Source organism: Atractosteus spatula, chromosome 15 (genome assembly GCF_055471065.1).
Source record: "Atractosteus spatula isolate fAtrSpa1 chromosome 15, fAtrSpa1.hap1, whole genome shotgun sequence".
Lineage (NCBI taxonomy): Eukaryota > Metazoa > Chordata > Actinopteri > Semionotiformes > Lepisosteidae > Atractosteus > Atractosteus spatula.
In genome coordinates this window covers 23844208-23865457 of record NC_142720.1, presented here as the reverse complement: position 1 = coordinate 23865457, position 21250 = coordinate 23844208, and the positions used below count along the sequence as shown (strand labels likewise).

At 39.8% G+C, this 21250-nt stretch overlaps 2 protein-coding genes across 6 annotated transcripts in view; one reads left to right on the top strand and one right to left on the bottom strand.

Annotated features, from left to right (window-relative positions):
• Positions 1-12044, top strand: part of eys (EGF-like photoreceptor maintenance factor) — a 341768-nt gene extending 329724 nt beyond the window's left edge. Inside the window, exons 47-50 of the mRNA XM_088934016.1 lie at positions 2804-2978; positions 6330-6502; positions 9108-9269; positions 10392-12044. Coding sequence (XP_088790142.1) covers positions 2804-2978; positions 6330-6502; positions 9108-9269; positions 10392-11590 — 1709 coding nt within the window. The 3' untranslated portion in view covers positions 11591-12044. The remainder of the gene's footprint in view (positions 1-2803; positions 2979-6329; positions 6503-9107; positions 9270-10391) is intronic.
• A 1280-nt stretch (positions 12045-13324) lies between these two features.
• phf3 (PHD finger protein 3) overlaps positions 13325-21250 on the bottom strand; it is a 31686-nt gene continuing 23760 nt past the window's right edge. For all 5 annotated transcript variants that reach the window (XM_088934018.1, XM_088934019.1, XM_088934020.1 and 2 more), the window contains 4 exons: positions 20175-20322; positions 19065-19154; positions 16524-16719; positions 13325-16019 (listed from right to left, as the gene is read on the bottom strand). In XM_088934018.1, the coding sequence (XP_088790144.1) occupies positions 13894-16019; positions 16524-16719; positions 19065-19154; positions 20175-20322 (2560 nt within the window). In that variant the 3' untranslated portion in view covers positions 13325-13893. The remainder of the gene's footprint in view (positions 16020-16523; positions 16720-19064; positions 19155-20174; positions 20323-21250) is intronic.

Genomic DNA, 21250 nt, shown 5'->3' with positions numbered 1-21250 from the left:
CACAATAGGATTTAACATACGTTTTTGTTCACTGTTTAAAGAACTTGCTTTTTATTATTGAATTAAGCCTCTGTAGTTAGCACGTGTTTACAGATTTGTATTTTTCCCACATTGCTGTTTGCCATTCTAGACAAACAGGATTTGGATGACGTGACTGCTTGTACATAATATAATTCTGGCACTCAGCCTTGGAAATGAATTTAACAGATGAAGCTTTCCCTGTCTGAGACTTGCATTTAAATGTATTTTATGACCCTGTTATTGTTGTATCATAAGATCCATTAATTTCAAAAACATTTTAACTGCATGACATATTTCTTTCCTGAAAGTCTTTTAAAAAGGCATTACATTTATGAGTTTAAATTCATTTATGACGCTATTTAAATACTTTCCTAAAAGACAGTTTACCTATACTTATGCCTATACATAACAATGTTCTTGTTAAAGGAGCTGCACATTTTCCCCAGTTTCATTATTTCATGTTCTAACATGTTGTAAAACGTATTACAGTCATTGTAAATGTTCTGACAGGATTTCAGCTGCTGCCACTGGATGCTGGCTTTGTGTATGTGCATGTAACAGTTCTAGGTCTTGGCCTGCTATGACAGCAGCTCACATGATTATCAACAGCATTGCCCTGTGATGGTTTTGGCCATTTTAGTTGCCTGACAGCATGTTGTGACTACAGTTTGACTCTCTTTGTGACACCCTCTGGGATGATATATCTCCTGTAAGTCCCCTTCTGGGGAATACTGAGTTGATCCTGAGATTCAGAAGTCTGATATTCCTTCTCCAGTCTCCTCCCTGTAATCTTCTCTCTCACTCTTACAATTCTTATCATTTTACTCTCTATCTGGCATACCCTCTCCTTCAGAGTCCTCTCTCAGGTATAGAGTATTATCTGTGATTTATTCCATAGGACCTAAGCTTATCTCTCTCACAACATTTTTACATAAGATCTTCTAAACTCTTTGTCTAATCTGTTTTATTCAAGGGCCAGAACCTCTCTCAGACCGTCCATCTGTATGCAGCTGTTATGACAGTGTTCATTATCATTGACTCAGTGATGTCTTTCTCATCTGTGATGAGAAGATATGTTGTTACCTTCCCAGGCAGTGCATCTCTCCTCAGTGCTGACAGCCGCAGTCAGCGCTGTTCCAGCAAGCTGCTCCTGTTTTTCAGAAGTTTCTCACTTTCATCTTCACTGTTGGGCCTGGCAAACTGGCTACCACACAACAGTGACACATTTCAATGCAGCACTCTTCGGTTTACCTTCTCCAGTTACCATGCAACTCAAAAATACCCACAGAGCTGTTAGCCATCTTAATCTGTCACTAGGATGAATCTATCCCTGTCCCTATCAACCCGTTCTCTCTTCCTGTTAAGCATTTTTGGTCAGGGGTGTCACTCAATTCCTTTACTGTGGAATTGAACTCACTGTTCTGAGTAAACCACGCTCAAAGCCCTAGTTTGTCTTCCATGCTGGCTTCCAAGTACTGTACATTCAGTAGCCATCATGGCTCAATGCCACACCATGACCTCAGTTATGGAATAATGAGAACATCATTGAACTGCTGAGCAGTTAGTCATGTGACACAAAAATACAAAACGTCCCATTTTTTGTGGCAACAGTTATTAATAAAAATGAACAATTCTGGAATTAGCACAAATAGGGTTCTATTTTTACACAGCACATTTCACACTCCTGACATTTTTTCTTAACAGCACTGAATTCTCTCTTGTCCAAACACAACTCCTGTCCAAAAGCCTGTCCTCTCTTGACGAGACAGCAGCAGGCCTCTCCCAGTTCATCTCCCCTTACCCAGAAACCATTGCCAACTCCTCCAGACCTCTGCAGCTCACTGAATATTCTCTCTGGCTCTTGGCAGCCCTTCTCCCGCACTCTTATCTGACTTTTATTGTCTCTGCTCACATGCAATTTAAGGTCCTCATTCCTAGATATCATTTCAGGATAGCTATCCTAATCGTCACCCTTTTTGCCCTCCTCTTCATTCCTAATCCCCTTGTCTCTCCTTAAAGTACATTGCACTGTCCGATATAAGAGAAATAGATAGGAAATTGAAAAATAATTGTGTTCCTCTCAGCACCTTCAAATGAAATCATAACCATGTAATGGATACATTACATTCAGCATGAAACCTTAAGCAGAACTCATTTCTCAAAGTAATTTTGCAGCAATTACTGAATATCAGCAATTGCAATAATATAGATTACATGCATTATTGCTTTCTGGAATTTATTTTATATAGAAGGTGTATTAAATGTAGACATTCACCCACTGTGTGTTGTTTTACTTTATATTTACAATTTTTACTTGTGTTATTTTACTTTATTTTCATTAACCTAAACATTTGCAATGCTATCAACAATTACCATCTGCCCGGTTTATAAATTAAGCATATTTGTTTTTCTGCAGGAGTTGTCTAAGTATACCAGGTCCAGAGAATAAATAGCATCATGCTATAAATATTCATGAATGAACATGACATTTCCCTGCATTCTGTTTACTCAAGTGACTCACACAAAATGCAGGCACACTCTAGCACAGGGTGGCTAGCTGGTGTGTTTATTTTGGTGATAGGATAAAACAGGTGCAAATAGATTAGTCTCGTCTTTTGGTGTTGTTTACCAAATAAATATAAAGATTTTAAAATGAGCAAAATGTTTGTGCATGTTATACTAAAATACTCAGAGAACTGTTTATTGGATTTGATAAGACTTTTTGCTCCCTTTTTTCCCAAATCTGAGCTTGAGGCCATCTGTCTTGTGTGCTTTTGTAAAGGCTGCATCTTTGATCTGCAAGTTCGGACTAAGAGGACGGCCCAGTTCCGAGCTCCAGGAGAGCCGGAGGTCCATCCTGACACTGGCCGCAGCGTGGGTCAGTGTGAAAGCACAGCGTGCACATTGATCACCTGCAGGAATGGAGGATCATGTGTGGATTCGGGCTCCACTGTGTAGTAAGTATGACAACAACAACTTCACATTGAAAACGACACTTCAACACACACTTTTCCACTAAAATGTGTGGGCAAATTGTCAATGCAGTGTCTTGTATTCAACATGTAAAAATGCAGGAGGAAACAAATGAAACTAGTTTGATCCGTGTAGTGATGAATTATAATTTCTAATAGAGATAAAAATTACAAAGAAGAGAGTACATTAACATTTGTTTAAACAACTTCTTCCCTTGATTTTTTAAAAACGTTTTACTACAATTAATTTTTAAATATTGCATTTCAAATTCATCCTTTGCTCTTAATGCTTCATTCAAGAAATGCAATTTTAAGGATTAGTTTTGTACTTCTTTCTCACTCTGTTGATCTCTAGTGAAACTCTAGACTGCTTCTCTGGTTGGACATTTAGCTGAGTAGCTGAGTTTTCCACTCTAAACAGTGGTAACAGTTCTTATAGGGAGAACAGAGAAAAGCCTATATTAAGGGAAATAATAGTTTTTTCATTAGAAGGAATAATGGAACTTTCTCAATCCTGCACACTGATATTAGTTTATAATAATATTAATCTTTTAAATACTCACAGTTTAACACTGTTTTGATACAGTGCATCTCCTACTAAGATAGGTCTAAATAGACTGAAATGTGGAGTTTGATCTTACAAGAGTAAGCACATTTTTAGTGTATTAATTTATTTCAGTTTGTGTAAACTCTAGAAAACCAAACAGAAACATTTTATTTATAGAGAGACATTAGTTCATGTGCACAAATGCACTCACATAGACTGTATAGAAGTAATAGAATTATTCTGGCCTCCACTAAAATTCTGACTGGCTTTTGACTGTCCTGAAAGATAGGTACTGTACATTCCTTCATAGAAAAATTATTCCACAGTGTCACATGCTGGAGGTAATACATTTCTGAAGTCTGTTTGCCAACACCATTATTAAAATGGAAAACAGGTCATGTGTCAATGTTTCAGATTTGACAGTGCCTGAGTGAGTCTGTGCTTTCTGTGGCTGAGGTAATCAATGTGATTATCCCTTTAGCTGCTCCAGAGAGAGGAAGGTGTGAAAGGGACCAACATTTTTCAAGCAGGCAGAAAATTGAATGGTGTGGTTGTTAAACACATTAAGTGTGAATGACAGGGGACAAAAAGCAAAAAAAAGAGAGGGGATACATCTGCCTGCTCTTTTCCTTTTTAATTTAAATCATATTTTTATCCTGGTAGGAGTTAGAGGAACCCATCATTCTAATCATGTGCTGCATGACAGAATTGTGAGGAAATTATACAGCAGTTCAATTTAAGGACTCATGATTTAATGTCCTAAACATTTTTTTTCTGAGCAATAAGATTTATACATATGTCAGTATGTATCGTATTGGGGAAAGTACTTTTAAAAGGTAACCAGTGACAAGTTACACGAATGAAAATGTAGCTACAGTACAGTCACTTCCTAGCATTTCTATCACTTACTGATAGATCTGGAAGGGTGAGCAGTTCTTACTCTTTGACATGAGGTTAAGGGGTTTGGGGTGTATTTATGTACAGTTGCAAGAAAAAGTTTGTGAACCCTTTGGAATTACCTGGATTTCTGCATTAATTACTCATAAAAATGTGGTCTGATCTTCAACTAAGTCACAATAATACACAAACACAATCTGCTTAAACTAAGAACACACAAACAGTTGCACTTCTTCTTGTCAGTACTGAACACATTGTTTAAACATTCACAGTCCAGGTTGGAAAAAGTATGTGAACCTCTAGGCTAATGACTTCTCCAAAAGCTCACTGGAGCCAGGTGTTCCAATCGATGAGATGAGATTGGAGGTGTGGGTTGGAGGTGCCCTGCCCTATAAAAAAGGCACACAAAGGGTGGTTACTGACAGTCTGCTCTTCTCAAGAAATGCTGTTCGTGTGAACCACGCCCTGATTAAAAGAAATAGCAGAGGACCTTAGAAGAATTGTAGAGATGCATTTGCTTTGTAGCAGAGTGGGTCTCCTGACTATATAGTAAGCACTTTGAGATTCTCTGGAGTTAAATGCATTATATAAATGCAATGAATTGTTAATATAATTATAATTAAGTGAATTAATTTTAATAAAGTAGCATTAATAGTGGTTTTCTATAAAGACAATGTGCAAGCACACATATTGTTATGTGTCCCGTAAATACCAGTGGTTGGAAATTAGTGTAAAGTTTCCATTGAAACCACATAAAAAATAAAAAAGATAATGTATTGCAATAAAAATATACGTAACATGCAGCTTGGACTAAGGGAGATGGATTTATGTTTCTGTCCTTTAGCCCATATTAAACTATTTAAAAAGTATCACTGTGACTACTTACCTGTACATTCTTTTACTTCAGATTTAACTTGAACTGTTGAAGATCTTACTGATATTCTATGTAGTAGCTTCAATCATTCATTAAAAAAATAAAAAGTTACTTTTCCTCGGAAAAGAACATATTGTACTACTGTCTTTAATTTTATCTCAGTACAGTATTAGTTATTCATCTACTAATATACATTATTCTATATATTATGTTAATAGACATGGGCAAACACACATTAACAGATACAAAGACAGGCTGAGTGCTAGACGTGTTACTGTTCTGTTCCGCTCAGAGTTCACCAGGAGTTTCTTTAGCTCCTTTCTTTCTTCCCTCTCTGTGGCTCCATTTCTTAGCAGCCTGGTGTGCTTTATTAATGGGGTCGATTGAGTTACAAAGTACGCAAAGTAAATTAAGTGTGATCATACCAAGGAGAAGCACAAGGCCTGCAGGTACCCATGAATAATATTTTTTATGGATGAGATCAGAATGTGCGACTGACCATGCAGGCCAGGAAGTAGACAGGTTAAAAAAAACAATCAATAAACAGACACAAACATAAAGACAAAACGTTAAGATCTGACTGAGTGTGACTAAATGTAAATGGTTAGTTTTGTAATCTTTGATTTTTCACTGTGAAGCAATTTAGGTTTTTTTATAGGAGATGCAGGTGAAAATATTACCAACAGGTGGCACTGCATGCAAGCTTCACTCTGGAGCAAAGGAGCAATAACTGAAATAAGAGTTGACCATGTAACACTAAAATAAGGAGCAAAAACCCATGAATTTAATATCACTATAAAATAGTTCTTCAGAAAATAATATAATATTAGAGGAGAAAGTTAGGTATATGTGTTTCTTGATTGTTTCTCATTGAAATGTTATCAAGTTTTTTTCTATTAACACGTTATGAAGTGCAATGATACCTTGCCTGTGAAAGGTGAGAATATCATGATTTCAGTGACGAGCTCTTGACTACTTCCCTCCTGGAGACAACCTGCGGTCTTGCTCTGTTTCACAGCTGTCGGTGTCCCCCTGGGTGGAAGGGGGCACTGTGCACGGAGACAGTGTCGGCGTGTGACCCTGAACACAGACCCCCTCCTCGCTGTGCCCAGGGTTCGACCTGCCTGCCTCTGCCACACGGGTATGCCTGTCAGTGCCCTCTCGGCACAACGGGCCTGTACTGTGAGCAAGGTCAGTCTTGCATGTTCCTTTCCTTCATACAACTTGTTCTTATTCAGACTGCTGCAAGTCAGAAATGGAATTTCATATATGGAGGGTTGTTACAAATTTTTACTCAAATGTTACTTTTTCATTCAGTAAATTCAGTTTTTCTGGTTATAGGCATTTATTCTTTCTATGTGTGCAAGGGTTTCCATAACGTACATAACATACAGTACATATTTGACATTTATTGTAACATGATATCCTATTTCTATTGCTATATGTTTTGCAGACTAATATGTCCTGCCTTCTTTAACTCAAGTGCATGAAAAAGTGAAAATTTGGAAAGATATTAACAAGCTGTAGTTAACTGAGGAACCAGAGCATCATTATAGCTCCTACCTGTGCTGAGTGAATGGGGCTGAAGTCATGGGGAGACCTCTCTCACTATGCTGAGCTATTTGTGCAAACTGAGCTAAATCTCTCACACAGAGATCCAAAGTTTCTCATGATTCAAGCAGACTCAAAGGATCTGGCCTTTTCTCTTTCATGCACATAGTCAGCAGTCTCATAGATTTCATGCAATGAATACTGTTAGTGGAACACAGCAGCTTACTGATCAGGGCCCTCTGACCACTGTGCTAAGCAGGATTATTCAGTGTAGTCGCCTGTTCAAGTCATCATGTGTCAGCATGACTTTTGATCATTGACTTGCAAAGTTAGCAGAAACAGAAAATACGGAAAGTGCTATTCAGGTCAGTTGCAAAGCTTTACAAGCTAGTTGTTGAAGTAAAATAAAACATATCTCTAGACACTTACTGAAAGGATTCTATATAAGTCACCATATTAGGTTGCACATCTCTGAAAAAATGTGTTCACTGCAGTCAGAATCATGAACAATGGTGCATTGTGCCTATTGCACCCTGAATATTATGAAGAATGCTGCTCTGTGTGTCACACACATCTGTATTTGTATGAACATTACATTTCTTTGGAATACTGAGCAACAAAAGGAGCTTATTAACTGCAACAAAATCTCAGTTATTATTAGGACAATGACAAACCTTTTTTTGTAGTAGGTAAATTTTCTTGGACAGGCAAGACAATTAAATCAGTGATGATGATTAACATTGGTCATCAATAGGGCTGGTCTACAAAAAAATCAACAAGCTAGTTCAGTGTGTGGCCTGTGTTGAAAGCAACCACAGGGTAGCAGAGGGTGACTTATCAGTTCTTTCATCTTCTTTTCTAAAAGCTGGGACAAGCATGTGCCTGTTCCCTAGTATCTCAGCCCTAAAGGCCACACATCATTCCTAGCTCATCCCACAGATGAGCCATGGGGCTCACGTCTGACATGTAGACCTTCCAAAACATAACTGACAATTCTCATTTCTCCATGAGCCGATGTTAGTAGCACGAGGATGTGTGCTGTACAGCTGGAATTTTGTCACCTCAGGATGAGCTCACCAGAAGGGAGGCAAATGAAGGCTCAGGATTTGACCAATGAAGAGCCATGCAGTCAGGCTGCCATCAGTCTCACTGACCGTGAACGTCCATCAGGGTGGTCAAACAGAGGTTTGATTCATGACGACGTGGTTCCACTGCTGGAAGTCCACCTGACGGCACAAAGGCATCATTCTCTTGAAAAACAGGACAGCTTGGTTTCTTTCTGTGTTCTTCTTTTGTGGTTTTCTCCAGGTTTGAAATTCAACTGGTAAAATCACCTAATCAGCTTCACTAATAAGGGGTTTTAGTGTTAATGCATCCAAGTCCCACAAGTCACTGACAGTAATAACCAATCAAAATTGTATAAATGAACAATGTCCAAAATCTAGGTACTTTGTCTAAAAAAACATGCACAAAATGGTGATTCTTTAATGTTCCATATCTTTATAGAGTATGATTGGGATCTGCCTGTAGGGTCATTAATTAGCTCACTGCCTGATAATCAGTTTAAATAAGGGATAAGAAGCTTTATGGGTCCTAATGCAGTCTGCCCTCAATTTCAATACATATCGGGATTGACAAGAAGGCAGCAATGTTGTCTAAATAATAAAAATGCAAATGAACGTCTGTTCATTACTCCCAAGAAACGAAGACAGATTTAATCATTGCATCAGTATTAGAATTACATTTTAAGTATTCATATTCTTGTTTATTTCTTTTCTCAGTTTATTTTCAAAACTCTTTCATGTATGCACCTTTTCAATTTTAAATCTATAAACAAGGAGGTACAGTGAAATAGCAGTTAGTGCTGCTTCAATTAGGTTCAGTTCAAACAGTCGATAGTGAAAAAAATAAACTAAGATAACAATATATAATCTTAACGGTAATTTTCTAATTTTGTAAATTGCTGCCTTACAGCTCTGGGACCCCGGCTTCAATTCTGCACTTGGGACTCTGTGTGGAGTCTATATGTTCTCATGTGCTCACGTTAGTATCCTCCAGGCGCTCAAGTTTTCTCCCACAGTCCAAAAAAAATAGTGGGAGGTTAACTGGCTTCCTGGAAACCTGGCCCTGGTGTGTCTATTTGTGTCTATCTGCCCTGCATTCTGCATTTTGAGTCCATGTATCTCAAGAGATACACATTCTGCCCTGAGCCTGAAGTTATTTCCGTTGTCCGTGTCTCTTGCAGGCCTCACCATCAGCGATCCGTTCTTCAGCAGCGACCAGTCCTCCTGGATGTCTTTTCCTCCTTTTAACATCAGGCATAGAACACACTTGCGGCTGCAGTTCCAGCCTTTGTCCCCAGATGGCATAATGTTCTACACAGCACAACACCTCAGCCCACGAGCAGGTTGGTCAAGGAAAAAGACTGGACACTGAAATTCTTGTCTGCACCACATAGGTAGATATTTCTAATAGTGTTGTTAGGCAAATATTCCATCACTTCTCTTCCAATATAATTGATCGAAATGCTTTGCGATATTGTGTTAATAATAGACTAGAAGAGCAGCAGCATAAGGAAATCATCTTGGATCAAATGTTATTTTAAATGTAGTCAGGTGCTACACACCCTGCTTATGTAATGTGTTTCAATGGGTGGAAAATTTTACAGGTTTAAACAGAGGGGGAGCAGAAATTTAAAAAATGTCCTGGTGCGTAAGTTTCCAACATCACAAAATGCTGAATAGGGTCTCAAAGCTGCTTATCATGCAGTCATACACTTCTTTGGCATAATCCAATTAAATCCAGGCACAATTAGACTGATGAAAGAGTCCAATATATTCTTAGAACAGAAAGCCCTTACATAACCCCGATTAGCACTGTATTGATTTAGCAGGAACCACTTATGTTTTCAACCACAAAAATATATATTTACCATTTAATCACACATATGTATGCTGGGATAATTACTGTAATAGCTAATTGTTCATAAACAATTTGGAAATATTCCAGTTCATAATTCAAACATAAGTATGCAGTCAGCTGCCAAGATTAAAGCTTTTGTGGAAAAACAAGATACTAAACATTTTTGACTGCTAATTTTCTCATTTGTAACTACAGTGTAACAAAAACAGTGGCTCCCCAGAGCCATAAAATTGGTTTTCATTCAGTTCATGAAGATAACTGAAATGCACATCTTCAGTGGTTTTTAGTGAACTAGTCATTTTACTAAGGATTTTTCCATGTCTTAAGCTGCTGATAGTTTTGTATTTCTTTAATAAAACCTATAATATCCAATGCTCAATAGCAGAAGCCCTGATAATAGTGATAATTTTAGTCACTTAAATCAATGATTAACACTTGAAAGGTTCAGATAGAAAAAAAAAAACCTATGAGGACCTTTTACTCTCCAGGAGTAAGCAGAATCCAAGATAAAAACACACGACAGTCACTATTTCGGCTTCAGAGCACATAAATTTAGTGCAGGCGGTTGCTTCTCATTCAGTTTGTATAATAGACTTTTTTCCTACAGGAGATTTTCTCTGTGTATCCCTGACGCATGGCTATGTGCAGCTGCGTTACCACCTGGGGGATAAAACTATCACACTACAGTCGATGGCACAAGTGGACACCACTGGCAAATCTTGGCACTCAGTTCACGCAGGCAGAGAGGGAAACTATGGCTATCTGGTTCTGGACGGCGCAAAGGTGAGCCGGCACTCGACCCCGGGCATGACGGCACTCGACACAAACACGCACTTCTTCGTGGGAGGCGTGTCACCTTCATCTGCAGTCTCCACCAGCGCTGTGGAGGACGAACCCGTCGGCTTCACCGGCTGCATCCGAGAGGTGGTCCTGAATGAGCGGGACTTGCCCTTGACCGAGACGGGGGCGTCCGGCGGCGCCGGCGTGGGGGACTGGGATGGCACAGCCTGTGGGTATAAAGTCTGCAGCAACAATGGAACCTGCAGATTAGACCGTCTCCAGAGGTTCAGCTGTACCTGCCCCCCTCACTGGACGGGCCCCCAGTGTACCCTGTCCGTGTTCTGTGCAGACAACCAGTGTCAACATGGTGCCCTCTGCACGCCCCACGCTCCTTCAGCTTCCTACAGCTGTGCGTGCCCACTGGGATGGGCAGGAAAACACTGCGAGAAACCCATCTCTTTTCGGACTGCAGGGTTTACGGGCAACTCTTATGTTAAATATGAGGATCCAGATTATGAAACAAGGAATCTGAAGTTTACAAAGATATCCTTTAATTTCACCAGCAGTAAAAGTGATGGTCTCTTGCTCTGGCTGGGAACTGCTGCTGATGAAGACCAAGACTACTTTGCAGTTGGGCTTAACAACGGCCACCTTAAAGTTGCCATAAACCTGGGGGATAGAATTTCTGTTCCTTTCACCTACCGTGAGACCAGCCTGTGTTGTGACAAATGGCACTTCGTTTCCGTGATTCAAAAAAGAACAGTTTTCCAAGTGTACATTAATGAGGAGAGGGTGCTTTTTGAAGATATAGACCCATTTGAGCGTTATGTGGCTTTAAATTATGGTGGCATCTGTTTCTTTGGAGGATTTGAGCTTCACAGAGATATTGCCAGTGTAACAGGTGGTCTTTTCACTCAGGGGTTAGTGGGTAGGATTAAAGATGTCATTCTGTTCCAGGACCCAAAAAAGGTACAGTTTCTTCAAAGCTCGGAGGGCTACAATATTTATAGCGGAGACACGGTTTAATAAAAATGCAGGTTTCAGGGATTGCTTTAGTATGACATAAAAACACTCTCTATACAAAAGGACAAGTATTCATACCATTAGATAGGTAGAGACTGAAAAAACTGGACATCAAATAGTGTTGTAATAATTAATTGATTTAATGTTTTTGTAAAGTGCATGATTGGGCATGGAGTGTTCAAAACAGTAATTTAAAGATTTATAAAAAAAATCCACACTAGACGGATTGCGGGTGTCTTCTTTAGAATGGAAGAGTGAATTAAAGACTAAAATTATATTCCCATGAATTACTTGTATGTTATTGTGATGTATAAAAGAAAAAGCATATTACCAGAAGATATGAATACATAATTCCAGTGCGGTTTTTTTATTTCAAATCATGACTTAGCAAAGTTTTTGTAATTAGAAGTGTCTGATTCATTAGTATTCTAAGTGGAATAAAATACTCAGTTGGTTATAATTATCTGGAAAATCTGTTTTTCTTCCAACTAAATATAGTAATGACAACACAGGAATTGACATATTAAATCAAAAACTTTGCTGGACATGTCAAATAGAAAAAATGGAACAGAAAACCACTAGACATTCTGCCTTTGGTTAATTGATGAATATGTAATGGAGATACTGTCTGCTGCCGTTAAACTTTTTTTTTAAACTTTGTTAAAAGTGTTTTATAAGATAACCTTCCATTTTGATGTGCTTTTCATCTCATGACATTTACTCACAGGGAAAATTCAGCTATGGATCCAACTTCAATTATGTTAATCAAACTGAAACCAGGATAGGCTAAACAGGAAAAAAGGGTTATGAAAAGGTTTTCTATTTAGTTCCATTAGCCATGAAAACTTAAGTTTTATGAACACTCTTGCTACGCCTGTCCATGGCCATTGTTAAAATGACGCCCATGCAACATAACTTCAGCAATCTACCGAGCTACTTGCCTTAAATAAAACTTCCTTGAACTTAGAAACATAATATCAAAGATAAAAAAGAGAGGAGCCCATCTGGTAGTAGCTAACTGATCCAAGGAGCTCACCCAGCTTTTTCCTGAAGGATGCCAGATATCAGCTTGAAAAACATGGCATCTGGAACAAGCTACTCAGCCCACAGCCCTTGGGAAATGCTCACCATGTAGTTTCAAAGCCATTCAGGATGCATACTGGTTTCTGGTTCAGTGGCCACTGATGCCACTCCATCTGCTGTAGTCAAAGGTGAGATCCATCCCTAGATCTGGTGGCTCACCCTGTTATGTAGCACTAAGCAAACATGTTAGGCATGATACTTTCCCCTGGATGGGACACAAGTCAAGAGTAGCACTACCTCTGCTAAAGCTGGTGCCCATTTATGCAGCTGACTTGCCTGGAGCACCTGGGATGGTATCTTGGTAAAGTGCTTATCTGCTGAAAGACATAACCATGACTGTTTTCTCCTTATAAGCATTCCCCCAGAAACGGCACTTGTGAAACTATCTACCATCTGCTGCAGACTGCTCTCCTTATTGCAAACACATCCGTTCATACACCCCAGTATGTCCTAGGCACAGAACATTCTCAACACAGTTTCTTGGCATCATTTCTTACCAGGAGTTTTTGGTTCTTTCTATGGAAAGTACACTTTCTTAACATTCAAAAATAATCTTAGGTCTTCTATAGACTACAAATTTATACTGACTGCAACTCACCCTAAAGTGTAAGAAAATACAGTATGTACAGAACAAATCTACACAAAACATCATTATGGACAAATATTTAAAAAAACATTTATTTTAGTGAAGAAATTAAAAAAAAAGACCAACAATGCTGCTAAAAAGATTTTTAAAAGTCATTTCTCCTTGACCTTACAAACTTCATTACATTGAAAAAAAATGCAGATTTTATGATGAAAATACTTATTTAATTCCAAGTATGTTTGCCATCTGAAGTAGCTTCATGCAATGTGACTGGTTTTACCAACAGCATGGAGTAGTATCTTTTAAAACAAAAAAAACTCAAAACTCGAGTTCTAATTACAGTCATACAACATACGAAACGGAAACAGAAGTATCCAAACCAGAAATGTACAACCACTTTTTTCTGTTAAATTTAAAACTCAACCAACTCAAAAGATATGAATATATCTTGTCAGTAATAAAAAAGGCATCTTATATATTAGCTTTAACATATTAAAAAGCTCAACTACTGAAGTACTGAACTGGTTCTGTTTCTAAAGATAAAATTAAGGAGAGTTTCAGCGGGTGTGTAAATGCAATCTGATACCGATAGAAACAACTATGCACATTAAGAAGATGGCGGCATCAAAACAAGCCATCATAAATGTTTATCGTCTTTTGATTTCTCTTTCGGGGACTTCACCCCTTTCTCGCACTCGTAGTCTTTCTTGTGCCTGTCCCGTTCCCGGTTCTTCTCCCGATCCGCGTCGTGCCGGCCGCCACGCTCCCCGCTCTGCTGCCGGTCCCGGTGCCTCTCCCCCCGGCCGTGCTCCGCGCCGTGACTCGGGTGTCTGTCCCGGTGCCGCTCTTCGTGGCTCCTGTGGCGCTCCCTGCTCTTCTCCTCTCTGCTGTGGCTTCTCTCCCGGTGCCCGCCTTGCTCCGAGTGATGCTCCCAGTGTTTTCCCCTGTCCCTCTCGTGCTCCCTTCCTTTCCTCTCGTGATGAGATTCGCTGTAGAACCTCTGCCGGCCCTGTTGACTGCCATGGTCTCTCTTGTAAGCGTCATCGGAATAATGGGGCTGCCTGTCCCAGTGATCACTGTAGCGTCTTTCCGGAACCTTGTCCTCCTTTGAAGGCAGCGGCTTCCCAGACCCCCCGTACCTTGGCGGCTCATATGGAGGTGCTGGTCCGGGAAGTAGGTGCCGTGGTGGGAAACCAGGCAGAGGAGGGCCAGCTCCGGGCCAAGGTGCAGCGTGACTCGGGCCCTCTGGTTCTGGCTGGTGAAACATGGGTGGGGCAGCTCTTGGAAAGCTGAAATTGGGTGGCATCGGCTGGAGCTGTGGCTGGAACTGAGGCACTGCGTTGTTTTGTCCCGGGAAACCTGGTGCTGGTATGGAGTGGTACTGGAATTCGGGACCACTGGCATGAAGCGGAGGGAAGCTGGAAGGTGGAGGCGCAGGCCCTCCTTGAGGGAACACCCCTACAGGAGGACCCTGGGGGTGACCCTGCACAGGCATGTTCAGATCAGCACCCTTAGCAAAAGATGGGGCTGTGCTTATATTCTGAACTTCCTCTTGCCGTGTGAGGGCTTGCTGATATGAATAGCCCTGCGGTGTTCCCACCGCACGAGCTGATGAACACTGAATGTCAGTATTCAGCACTGGAACGTTAAATACAGGGGTATGTTCTCGAGGAATAGGATTACCTATTGAAACAGAATGTACATTTTCTGCCTTAAAACTAACTTCTTTTTCTTGAGCATTTCTATGTGCATCATCATCATTAAAGCTTTGCTTTTGGGACAAGTATGGGGCAGGGCTGCTTTTCAAGATTCTTCCCACAGTCTGTCTGGGGTCCTTCACCGAGCCGGAAAACACTGAAGATTTTGAGACAGTAGGCTGTTGTTCCTCAGCAGACGCACAAGACACAGCTGGGGAAACTGAACTGATATTGCCGATTTTTTCAGTAGCCGATGATCCTTCGCTTTTCAGTTGGGCTTTGTGCAATTCTTCTTTCTGTGCATCTACCTTATTTTCTGACAAGGTGTCTTCCTCTTTGCCTGCTTGAGCTGTGGGCAAGTTAGCAAGGAATGCCTCTGTAGAAACATCTGGCGGTTTGTCTTTCAGAGAAACAGGAGAAGGACCACTTGACGGCTCCACATCTGAAGAATCATTAGCTGTACACTTGTCATTTGGATTAGACTGCTGCTCTGTTGTAACAATTTTGGCTTCTTTCTTTTTTACAATAAATCGATCTAATTTAGGACCATTTGAAGATGGGTTTTTGCTTGCTATATTTTCTGAAGAAGCTCCATCACCTGTGGTCTCTTTCTCTGGTGCCTTTTCTGTTGTACCCAGTAAGCTCTGGATAATATCCATGGGCAATGGTTTGCTTGCCAGATCAAGAGTGGAAGGCTGGTTATCCCAACCAACCAGAACACCAGGAAGGAACCGCAATGGTTTTGGAGGCTCCTGTACGTTGCTTTCCACCACTATAGGAGCTTCTTCATGTTGCTGCTTTTCATCTTCGGCCTCATCCTGACCAGACTGCTGAGGCTTCCCAAGATGCTTTGGTGCGACTACCTTCAGGGGGTTGAAGAAGTCATTTTGTTCATCAGGGCCATCTTCACTTTCATTTGATAAATCTACCTTGGTCCTTTTCTCTGGCAAAAACCTACTTGAAGAACTTTCAGAAACATCTACTGGTAGGACAACTCCAAAGTCCCTCTTGACCCTCTGTCGAATTATTAGTCCTAGAAGAAGGTTTGGACGTTTGGCTTCTAAACCTGAGAGGTTACAAACAAAAATAAAACATACACATTAATAAATAAAACAGGGAATGTTGCATAGGAAGCAATGAATTAAAAAAGACTTTATATAAAAAAAATATCTAAAAACAATCTAAACAGCCTGTGCAAAGGTCAAGAGGAGAAATAGTTGGGTGATGGGTGAAGTCTTCTGATGGGGTAGCATGTCAGTGTGGTGGATAGCACTACTGCCTCATGCCTCCAGGGTCCTGGGGGCAATTAAAAATGGAGGCATCTGTTCCCCTGTGTTCGTGCAGGTTTCAGAAAGGTGCCCTGGTTTTCTTCTGTCTCTTAAAGAATTCGGGTTAAGACTGAGTTGGTACTATAAATGAAGTGTTTCAGGAAAGGAGGGGTGCCCCCAGTACAACCACCTGGACATGGAACTCCAGAAAAAGAAACGGACAAGCTCAATGGGCAGAATGGCCTCCACTCGGTAGCCCTCCTCATATTTAGAAAAACAGAAGTAAAAATATTTTCCCTTACCTGGGCCATCAAAAGGTACAAGATGATGGGGGATTTTTTCTGAAGACCCCAGGGGAATAAGGTACATATCTTTAACCTGCTTCATGTTGTTGGCTACAACACCATATCGCTTGCGGCTGCTGAAGTAGGCATACAGCAGCGTGTAGGAGATCTCGTCTTCTTCTGTCCCCGGGGAAAACCGAATTAGACACACCTCCTGGAAGAGTCCACATTGCCACAGATCACTCCACAGATTTACACATACCTACTGTACTGGAAAGATGTCTGAGAACCCCCCTGGGGTGTTCCGTATTCTCACCCATAAGAGAATAAAGACTTCAAATCTTCTCAATAAAGGACAATGACCTGATTTCATGTATAATACAAATGCATAAGCTATATTTGAATTATTTACTTAACAAAATGACCCTTCGATTTGATAACTGGTAGCATCTCTTTGAGCAACGATAATTTCAACTAGATTTTTCCTTCAACAATTACACTCACAATCCAGGTTTTAGATTTTCTGGTCCATTCGTCCTTTCAGAACAACTTCAAGTTGGTGACATTTAAGAGCTTCCTTGCATGATTAGCTCGTGGCAAGCAATAACATGTCAATGGGGATTAAACCTAGATTTTGACTTAGCAAGTCAAAAATGCAAAATTTCTTCTTTAGACATCTGTTGCAGATCTGCTTACACTTGCTGCATGACCCACTTTCAGCTCAGCTTCAGTTGACGGATACATTATTCCTCCAGAATTTGCAAACACAACGATAGATTAATGGCAAAGTAGCCCAGAACCATGATACTCCTACCACTTGAGAGAGTCGGGATGACATTGTTCTGGCGGAAGGCAGCTGTGGCCCGCACCCTTCAGAGGGTGCTGCAGTTACAGCGAATCTGCCACTAGAAGCAATTATAAGGCCTTTAATTACTTGTAAATAGCTACACCAGGGGGTGACAAACTTAATTACTGAATAATTGATAGAAATTCACACTCTCACATGGGTACAATTAGGTTATTGTTTGATTTTAAAGGACATGCATGGTGCTTGTGATGACTGAAGTCTTGATGATTGAGTGTTGACTGTGTTCATGCTTGAGAGTAGGGTAGACCCCTGCAGTGGAATGGGGAACCCAGGGGACTCAACCTAACGGCTGTGAGTGCAGGACATTTTGACTCTTTTGAAGCCAGCCATGAAACACTCTATTGCAGGCTGGAGAGGGTGGTTAGATATCAAGGGGTGCGGGATAATTTGGGATCATTAACTTTCATAACCATAATGATTAGGTACTGAGAAAGACATGTACTTTGGAATGGGTGCACTGAAAGCACACAGCTATCAGCTAACCTTCATCTGCCAGTAACAAATCACAAAACTCAAACTGCTATGATGTGATGTAACACACACACAGTGTGAGTGACCTGATGTTTGCACTGCAGAATCCAGCGCAGAAAGTACAGGTTAGCAACACTGTTTTTATTCATGGCAACTTGAAGTCAGCTAATTGAAAGATTTAGATTGTTTTTGTTCATTTGTGTTTTGAGTTAACCAGCTTTTACATAACAAATTACCAAAAAAGCATTTCTGAGAGCTATAAATGATTATTAAAATGCATTAACAGTGCTCTTTATCTAAATATTGCCTTATGTGTGGCGTCCTGTGCTTTGTGGTAAGATAAACCTAAAAATACTGAAATATTCCTTATGTGAAAAAATGAGTTAGGGAGTTGGACAGTGCATGGAGGGCTCTAGGATAGCAACTGTCAGAGAACTGTTTTCGCAACGTATATTTCTCACTGTGGCCAAAAAAAACAACTTCTGACTTGATTTTCCAGAGAACATTCTTTCAGTAGTCTTGCTGCTCATCCAGACGTTCTTTGGCGAACTTGAGACAGGTGGCACTGTTCATTTTAGAGTTATGATTTCTTCTTGGTTATATCCTACCATGAAAAGCACTACTGTTCAATCTCTTCCTGATGGTAGAGCCATGAACAGTGATACTGGCCACACAGAAAGGTCCTTTAAAATCCTGTTTTATTGTGGCATGACTTGTTTCCACTTACCTGCATGGTAAAGGCCAAACTCACTAGGTTTCTCACCATCATATAGAACAGGGTTTACCCAGTACTTGTTAACTTGTTACCCAATTATATAACCACCTGATTCTAATTACCCCCCTTAAATGTGCTAAATAAACTAGGGGTTCACAAATTTCAGATACAAAATTAATAATTATTCATTTTTTTTCTACTTCATATACCATTGCCTTTCATTAAATTGGTAAATATAAACCCTTTCAGTTATTTAAGAAAAGACCGGTATAGATTAAACAAGGGTAATTGTAAGCGATTTGTAATTCTCATAAATTACATTCAAGATTCAGAAGTTTTTTCTGCACTGTAGCGGATGACTCCTGTTATTCCTTCACTGCTGGTAAAAATACATCTAGGCAATCACAGCAAATCCGACAGCAACATGAGAGCTGTAAAGGGACTCTTACTCACAAATGGAGGGAATGATAACTCATTGCTGGACCCTATTGTAAAGTTGACTTACTTTTGTTCCTGAGGCACGAATCTTTTCCACATAATCCCACACTGTCTGAGGTGATATCCTCCCACCAACCTGAATGCTATCTGGCAGGTCCTATAAGTAAAAACATTGAAGGCAATATTAATGTCTCATTGTTACAGGGTGGTCAATTCAACATATATGTGTTAATGTTTCAGGAGACTGGATGTGCCCTGATCAGCCCACAGCTCTTGCACAGATATCAAATACGGAAATATGGAAGTCTTGCAAATAACAGAAGATTTATACTCCCCTATCTACAAAGTTACTTTTTATCATTTAAATATTTGTAATGTGGCTCACAAAATACACGTATTAGAAATATATCACCTTCTAACAATGTGAAGGTATCTTAAACATACAAATATATATTATACTGCTTCCCCCCCAAAAAAGGAATGGCAAAGTGATGAATTTATAAGGTGTTAAAGTCTAAAGTCTTCCCACAACCACGAATACACCTCTGTCATCCACATCGTGGTCCCCATGACCCAGGGAGTCTAAACGTCCATCACCAATGCAATGTTCATGGATCCTGTTAATGACTGTTTGCAGATGGATTTTGCAGCTACTGTCTGAAGGCAATTATAGAACTGCATAAAACTAATCCAGACTATTGGATGCTATTCACTTCTGTGAGTACTGTAACAGACATCAATGTGCGCTACAATTGATATTAGTTTTGTAGCATTTGAGAAGCAGTGTCTCTGTGACATCTGAAGAGGTTTGCAACAGTTTATTGGGAACTGAATTCCATCTTAAAGCTTACAAAGTTCTTGATTATACTCGTCACTGGATAATCTTTGCATTTCTGTTTGGGACGAAGGCTTTACTCTCAAAAGTGTATGTATAACAAGTTTTCCTAACCACACGGTTATGGAACATTTGCCAAGGAGTAAAACACTTGAATTTGCAGTTCTAGGCATTTCCTTTCATGCTTCAATGCTAGTGAAGAACATGTTAGAATACTATCCATATTATGTGTAAATCACAAAAATGAATAGATGTTTAATACCCTTTCTCATGCAGTTTCCTTTTTGGAACAGAACATACACATTTGGTTCTAACAGGCTAAAGCAAAAACCTCAAGCTAACCTCAGTTAGGTGGTCCAAAATGCCTGATACTGGATAAGCCTTAGTTACAAACTTCGCTACAGAAGGCATGTTGATGAACCCTTTCCAAAGAGACTCCAAACGAGAGAGGAATGTGGCTTCATCTTCTCCACTGCTGGGAGCTTCAGATCTGGAAAACACAGTCGGAACACTGAGATCATGGATAAAAACGTGAAATCTTTTAAATCCTGATTACTATGCTTTCACACTCACAAATCGGGGTTTACTTAATCACAACACCAGCAGCTGCTTTTCGTAGATTGGTTGTAGCATTAACGTCACATTCATCACACATTTTCAGACAACGCAATACAATGAATAAAAATTAGAACATGTGCAGTGGACCTTTATAAGCTTACAAACAGCTCTGATTTATAAAATCCAAGTCATACTTTTCAACTGCCCTCAGTGTAGTCTCTGTTTATTTTATGTGCTGTGGCAGACTCGAGCTGAATATGCAGTGTAAGAAAAACAGGCAGTTGATTGTCTTTCCAGCTGACAGGCTGTAAAACTAAGTATATAGTTATACTGCACATCTGTTGCTTCATCAGCTATAACTGAAAAGGAACCACTTTGTGTCAGTGCAGATTTTATAAACTGAACATGCAAAGCTAACATTTCTGGTAAAAAAAAATCTGGCACATCTTGATTACACAGGAGCTTTTTAAAGTTTTCCCATAAATGTGGATTATCTATTTTTACAAAAACAAAGTCATCTAGTGACTACCATTTTTATGTTTCAATTACACTACTTTCTACTATTGTAGCACTTTTAAGCATTGAAGGTGTTCTTTTTTGGTGTTGTTTGGGATCATAGAATCTGCAGTAGACTTTTTTGATATTTTGACTCTTTTTAAATGAAGCCAAGTGCTGACCAGTGTTTTCCAAACACTGCAAGATGAAAACGTTTATCACCACCTGTGTGTACAGGATATTTATTTGATTCACCTTTATTTTGTTTTAATAAAGTATTTCAACTACCCTTTCAACCTAGTTGGGCCTCACTTGTCTGTCACTTTGGAGGCATTGCAGAAAGTACACAGACTCCAAATGTATGA